Source organism: Vulpes vulpes, chromosome 10 (genome assembly GCF_048418805.1).
Source record: "Vulpes vulpes isolate BD-2025 chromosome 10, VulVul3, whole genome shotgun sequence".
Classification (NCBI taxonomy): domain Eukaryota; kingdom Metazoa; phylum Chordata; class Mammalia; order Carnivora; family Canidae; genus Vulpes; species Vulpes vulpes.
This window is the reverse complement of record NC_132789.1, coordinates 81,722,599-81,730,327: the sequence shown is the minus strand read 5'-3', so window position 1 is coordinate 81,730,327 and position 7,729 is coordinate 81,722,599. Positions and strand designations below refer to the sequence as shown.

General features: G+C 35.2%; 1 protein-coding gene across 17 annotated transcripts in view; it reads right to left on the bottom strand.

Moving 5' to 3' along the window:
* Positions 1–201: 201 nt before the first annotated feature.
* SMAD1 (SMAD family member 1) overlaps positions 202–7,729 on the bottom strand; it is a 76,821-nt gene continuing 69,293 nt past the window's right edge. For all 17 annotated transcript variants that reach the window (XM_072724760.1, XM_072724765.1, XM_072724761.1 and 14 more), the window contains 2 exons: positions 4,738–4,994; positions 202–1,557 (listed from right to left, as the gene is read on the bottom strand). In XM_072724760.1, coding sequence (XP_072580861.1) covers positions 1,414–1,557; positions 4,738–4,994 — 401 coding nt within the window. In that variant the 3' untranslated portion in view covers positions 202–1,413. The remainder of the gene's footprint in view (positions 1,558–4,737; positions 4,995–7,729) is intronic.

Genomic DNA, 7,729 nt, shown 5'->3' with positions numbered 1-7,729 from the left:
GTTTTTTCTTAATTTCTTAAGTTCCACATGTCTGTTCTGAATTGAAGAGGCCTCTGCTCTCTTCACAATTCAGTTTCCCTGTCTCCATGCTAGTAATTTAGTTACGTGTGGCAAGGAATACTTCAGAAAAATCTCTCGAAAGAGTAGTAAATATTCCTATTCCTAAAATCTAGTGTGTGAATTCAGGAAGGAAACAACAAATTTTTAATCAAAGTAAGCAATAATGACAGGTTTATTTAAAATTCCAGTAGAGAAAACCCACTAGTTTTGGAATAAAAGTACTCAATGTACGAGAGCATAAGTGAATATAAAAGGTTAGCAGAAGAAAAATAAAACCAAACATAGTACAAAAAAATTTAAAAAGTTTGAAATGGATTTAAACAGGGATGTTCTTTAAATCCTCCAAATATTTAACAGTTACTAGGTTTGGCAAACAATTCACTTGAAAATTAAAGCCTATATCTGTAAACTCCATAGAAACTGCTTATTACATTCAAGCACTCCATACAATTGGTACTGAAACATGTAGGCAGTCGATTTCAGAGTAGCAGGAATTACTCATTTGCTCTCACAGTTATATGAATTAACCAGCTGCATAACTGCTTTTTGGAGAAGAAGGAAGAGAAGACAGGAAAAAAAAAGTAGGATAAAATCTTTAAAAAACTGAAACACAGCAAAATTCAGACATCAGTTTGTTTCTTAAAAGCACCAAACTGACTCTTTACCGTATATTCTACATTTGCAGTTGTCATTTCCCTCTCCCCCACCCCCCTCAAATACTCCTAAACCCACTAGTCTAATCAATTCTTAACTTCCAAATATTCTGTACATATATAATTAGCAAAGAGCATATGTCTAACATTATTCTGACAGCAGTATGGTCAGCATACAATTTTAGAAAGATTACTATGTATATCATCAAGATTAAACTTTACTTAAAAAACAAACAAAAACCATTACTAAACAAACAGTTTTAAAATATTATGAAAACCCATGAAAAGAAGATTCAACATGGGTCCTAAACCTGATAAAAACACACTTCAGAGAGACTATTAATGCTAAACTTTTGCCAAATGATGACCTTAAAGTGCCAAACACAAAAGAATCTCTTAGGACCATTTCTCCAATAGATAATTTGTCCCTGGCTTGGCCATCTCTCCTTTAACTATATACGAAGTCCTGCTGAAAGTATGCATTTTAGTTGATTTTACCATAGAACGTTACATTGTAAACTAAACAGGTTCTTGATATCAACAGTATGTTACCAAGGCTTTTTTATTTCTGAATCCAACAGTTGGTCACAGAGGTCAAGTATTATCAAGGCTCCTTTGTCAGTTCTCAATCGTGTCTGATTCCATCCTTCAAGTACATGCAAGGCTCAATAGTTTTCAAGAGGCAGAAGCCTGAGGCCGTTTAAGACACAGATGAAATAGGATTGTGAGGTGAACCCATCTGAGTAAGAACTTTATCCAGCCACTGGAGGGGGCCATGCAGGTGGATCTCAATCCAGCAGGGGGTGCTAGTAACATCCTGGCGGTGGTATTCGGCTCCCCAACCCTAGAAGACACATTGGAGGTCATTTCACTTGCTTAACTCCGTGATTAAACTTATAAGAAGAGTTCTCATAATCAGACATGCTGATTAAAGACATGGATGCTTTCCATGACAGGTGCTTGTGCACACAAACACACGTAAGAGGCAGGCAATTTCAGGGAATGGGTGTGTTCAAGGCTCCCTGAAGTCCTTACATAGATTCCAGGTCAAGAGTACTGGTCTTGGGGAATGGAAGTTTCAAAACACATTATAAGGCTGTTTTAATGAAGGCACTTTCTAACTTTCATTTTCATTGCCCACTCACTACCTTACTGATGGTACTGTAACATCTTAAATTCTCATTTTACCATCAAGAAAATAAGACAGAAGTTACTGTTAGGCAAACAGACATTCTGCTTCTTGCCTACTCACTCACTGGTGGTCCTCCTATCAACACAAGAGCTTTTGATCTTTCAATCTCCAAGCAAACTGGCAGAAGCACATACATACCCAAAAAGCTATAATTGACACCTAATAATTGCTCTGAATCAATAGATTCCATTACATATTGTATACACAGATGTATATGTATATAATAGATCTATACATCCATTATACATCCAGACATCTTCAGCATTACTGAATTGGTACACTAAAATTGCAAAAGAGAAAGGTAATTTTGCAATTGCAAAGATCAAAAACTCACTGGTGTGGGCAATGGAAAATAAAGCTCTGATAAATCCTTGTTTCATGAGGGATGTTAGAGAAGGTTGGGTTCTATTTATCTCTGACACCTACCTACTCCAGGAATTTCAAGAAATACATATGAACATCAAAACCTCCAAGAAAAAGTTGTGATATATGAACTGCATACCGATATACATCTATGCATTTGTACTTATATCAATACATTGCTAAATTTAAAGGTTTGTGTGCATGTTTCCTACATTAGATAGTAAGTTCTTTGAAGACAGGGAAGACCAGATCTTATTTATCTTTGATCTCAAACACCTAGCACAGTGACTGGCACAAAGCAGAAGCCCTAAGAAATACCTGTTCAGCTGAATTGACTTGGACTTTTCAGATATATATGGGGAGTTCATTGTGCAAATAATTTATAAAATGAATGCTTTAAAGTCCAAAATGATGGTCTTCAAAATAGCACAAGATTGGCTATTAATATTAGTAAAATGTGCTGTATCATTTCTCTAAGATGCTAAGTGACAGGGCAAGGTATGTAATCCTTATCATAATAAAGAACAATACTGCACAAACACTATTGAATTTTGTTGTTGTTGTTGCAAATGTATAAGCAGCTGCCCTTTATCATGTCAGCAGGAGTTTTAAAACGAAATTTGTTTACCCATAACTCTCCAAATCCAGCTTCCCAACTATGTCCATTATATCTTTATTATATATGATTTATTATATGTCCATAACCTTCCATTCCATCTCATTATTTTATAGTTAAACATGTAATAGGCTACTAGCATTGTGAACCTAGAGACGTTAGGTGCTTTTACATCTTTGTGTTAATTCTCTGGAATGGTGCTAAAAATATTTGCTTAATGAATGAAATCTAATACATTGTTAATGCATATCTTTATATCATAAACACTTTTTATTAGTGTAAAGTTTGTACTTGTGTAAAAATATTTTAAAATGTATAAAAGTAAAACCATTAAAATTAGGTAATCAATATGAAATGAGCATGAGGAGAAAGCCAGTTGGAGCAGTAGAGTCATTAATTTCCTCTTGAGTGGTTCTTCAATAGTAGTAGACTCACCAAGGGACCTTTGTAATGATTACCACAGTTCCCAAACTCCACCTACCGGTCTTAAAGATGACAATCATGAGGATCAGCAAAGGATCCCTGTGCCTTAACTGCACAGTTAAAATGGCAGATAAAACTAGAACCTGGGTCTCTTGACTCTCAACAGGTATTCTTTCCTCCATACCAGTAAACAACAGACAAAAAGCACTGTGACTGTCCTCATTTTAAAATTCATTTTAGCTAAAACGCAAAGTCAAAAATGAAACAGTGAATGTTAACTGTGGCTGAGAAAGATCTTTATAGTCCCATAGGTACATAGCATATTGGTAAATCCCTTTAAAAGGTAAAAACCCTCCTTTAATACTAAAAAGGCACCAGACTCAGCCACAAAGAACTACTGAATTATGTTTTGAGAAAGCCAACATTCAGAGAACACAGTCAAAATCTGCTACTATGATTCAAAGAAGTAAGAAAACAATGATACTCAGGGAAAGGTATCTTTGATCTAAAGGATGATTAACAAAGTAAGTTTCCAAAATTACCCTCTGTAACACATACATTACAAACAGGTTTAACAACAAGTTAGGTGAGCTTCTAAAGAGAGGACATAAAAGGTGATTGCCTCACCCAAATATATAATTAGTTCTGTTTCTCAAGGTAACAGAGGATGAAAATTTATCTTTGAGAATTCAGAGACAAGTCAGTCATTAGAATAAGTTACAACTCAAAATCTAACCAGATATTTAATGTTTTTACATTTCAATGACATCTTAAAACTTTTTTTCAGAGGCAAATGCATAAAAGAGATCACTTAACCGTGAACAATGTCTTTAACCTTCCCCATCCTCAACCCTAACAATAATCTTAGAACTAAGGCATTTGTGGGCAAAGGTCTTATTAATTTTTGAATTAAAAGAAAATTGTGAGTTTTTGCCGCAACCATTAAAAAAAGTCTGACCAATCAAAAGTGAACCCCAGTGTTACGAATTTTTATTTACAAAAAGATTACTTGTTCATTGTCAAAACTAAAGCAACAAGCATTACCATCATAAAGGTATTAAGAACACAGAATAAAAAGAAAAGGAGGGGGGGTGTGTTTATTGAATTGATCTCTTAAGAAAACCACGCATTTAAATTATACAAGTTAAATGTATAACAAGACATTCTTTTATGGTACTACAATGACTAAAATAGTGCTTATTCAAATAGGACAGTTAGTCAAGCCGCCTATGCTGCTAACATGTAATACAAACTCTCCTATATTCTAATGATATTCTCCTGGTAACTGACATCCTCACTAAAGTTTAAAAACGTCTAGGTAATAAGTTGGCTTCTATGGGCACATACCAAGAAGATACAGATTTATATACACTAAGAGAAGGCGCAGCAAGTGTGTCAAACCCTGACCAGAGGAATCAGAATTCACTTACCTTTACAAAGCTCATGCGGATAGTGCACATTTTAGTGAGCTCATAGACTGTCTCGAAGCCATGGTTCACAGACTGTGCCAATAACTGAGCAAATTCTTGGTTATTAAAAATTTTCAAACTACACCCACTGGGGATCTTGCAAACAGTAGTGGGGTGAAATCCATGATGGTAGTTGCAGTTCCGACTTTGCACAAAGATACTGCTGTCACTGAGGCATTCGGCGTACACCTCCCCTCCAACATAGTAAAGATGTACTCCTGTAGGAAGACAATGCATGCAATGTCTTCATTATCATTTTTCACAGCTGAAAAGCATCTGTGTAACTTCAATATATGAATCTGCATGGATCTAAAATTTGGCTAACTAGACATTCTCCAAATCTTGCACAACTGATAAAATCTTAGTTAATTGTATTAGTTCATACAATGTCCCTTTGTTATTTTGTATATTTAAGAGGTTTCTAGGAAATAATATAACAAAGAAAGGAGGATCAAGAAAAGTAAAAGAACTAGAAAACCACAGGTGGAGGAAGTAGTGCTAAGAGCTGTAAGATGTAAGGTCGAGGGGAAAAGAAAATTATAAAAATAATTCATACTATGTGGAATCTGATCTCCCCGAACTACCATCTGCTCCAAACTTCTTCCTGTGACATCTTAGAGTGCCAGGAGTGTAGGAAATCGATCCTACCCGGCCTTTAAAAAAAGGAAAGTGGGGGCGGTGGGGTGGGGGAGCATTCTGACAAAGTCCTACACCATTAATGGCAGATTATTATAGGCCACGCAGTGAACACAGTCACATCCCATGTGGCTTTAAACTAATCTATCTTGCAGGTAACTCTAGCATGGCTCAGCCAATGCGAAAACTATGGTCTCCAATCCAATCTAAAAAATTATGTGTTGTGTTTACATGTACACACAATGGCTAAGACTTCCGTAATGATTAAATAGCTGCTAGAGCAGAAGCCCATTTTCCTGCCTGATGTAGAGAAAGCAATTTAAGAGAGAGAGAGTGAGTGTGTGTGTTTAACTCTTTTCCCCGGTAATAAAAATGAGGAATTTGCATTTTTGAACATTTAGAAAGTAAAACAAAATATGAAGCAGCAAATACCATCCCTTGTTTAGTAACGTAGAGGTAGTAACTGTAAGTGTTCGATGCACTAGATTACAGGTTTTGAGTGTTACTAAACTTTCTCTGCAAACATTCAAAGTATCGATGGGATTATAAGGACACAACAATTTACGTTAGCCATTCTGCTATTATTGGATCATAGTTTTGATACCCATTTTCTGCTGTTATACCAATGCCAGGATAAATATCTCTGGATAATTTTTGATAATATCCTTAGGAGAGATTCCTGGAAGTTAAATCACTGGATCGAAGGCTCTTGATTCACTTTGCCAAATGACTTTCCAGAATGCTTGTATCAATTTACACCCTACAAGCAGTGTATGAATGCCTTTCTAATTTTGCCTATGCCAGGACTGAGCTTAAGACAAAAACAAATAAATTAAAATAAATTATAGCTGAAAAACAGTATTGTTTTAATTTGCATGTGAGACTGGATATGCTCTCATATTTTTATTAGCCATCTGTGTTTCTCTTACAAACTTACTGTTCATATTTCTTACCTATTTATCCCACTGGGGTTCTAGCATTTTTATTACTTTTTTATGAGCTGCGTGTAAGATATAAATAATTTATTTCCTATTTGTTTCCCCATTAGTCCTTTGTATTTTTTTTAATCTATAGAAGTTTGAAAGCTTTCAGTAGTCAAATCTCATGATCTTTCCTATTGCTTTTTATGCTTAAAAATTTCTACTTCTATGATCAAATGTATTTTCTTCTAGTTTCTTAATAGCTTGCCATTAAAAAAAACCTCAGTTCATTAATCTATTTGCATATATGATACTGAGGTCAGGGTTTCTCCCGACAGCCTCACTTAGAAGCTAATGTCGTTCCTGCAGGACCACTAGGAGACTGCTGGTTTGTTATGCTTCACTTAATATACATTCATTTTGAAATACAATATAGTTTGAGTTTAATTTATTTTGCCATTTAGACCCTGATTTAACTGTAGTTTTATAATATTTAATTAGCCTAACATCAAGAGTTTTTCCTTTACTTCTCCATTAAAAAATGGAGCTATTTTCACTCGTTTGTTCTCCCAGGTAATATCAGAACATATTTGCCAACTTTCAAAAAATAACACATTATGATTCTGGCATGGATTGTTTTAAACCATACACTGAAATAGGAAGAACAGACATCTTTAAAATAGTCTCACAATATTAAGTCTTCTCTTTAAGGAACACTGACTGCTTATTTATCTAAATTTTCTCTCTCAGTAAAATTTAGTTTTCTTTACATAATTCTCATATATTGCTGATTCAGACTATTTCAAAAAAGTTATGTTTTCTATTGGTACAGGAAATGTGATTTTCTCCTCGACTATATTTTCTAACTGGTTATTGCCAGATTAAAGAAAACTGGCACATAGTTTCTACAAATAAATTCTTGGGGATCCCTGGGTGGCTCAGCGGTTTGGCGCCTGCCTTTGGCCCAGGGCGCGATCCTGGAGTCCCGGGATCGAGTCCTGCGTCAGGCTCCTGGTGTGGAGCCTGCTTCTCCCTCTGCCTGTGTCTCTGCCTCTCTCTCTCTCTCTCTCTCTCTCTCTCTCTGTCTGTCATGAATAAATAAATAAGTAAATCTTAAAAAAAATTCTTTAGAAGTTTCTAGATAAACAACCATAACTTTTGAATAAACACAATGACCATAAGTATCACCATACTAACTACATATTACTAACATAAGTAATACTGACATGGGTGAAGGAGGAAAGCCATTCATACACAGACTTAATTTGAGCAGAAATTAATAAAAGCATTTCGGAAGTAATTTGGCACAACATCAAAAGCTTTTGACCTACTAATTTCACTTCAAGAATCCATCCCAGGAATATTATCAATTAGTTAATCATATCATCTGCAATAAT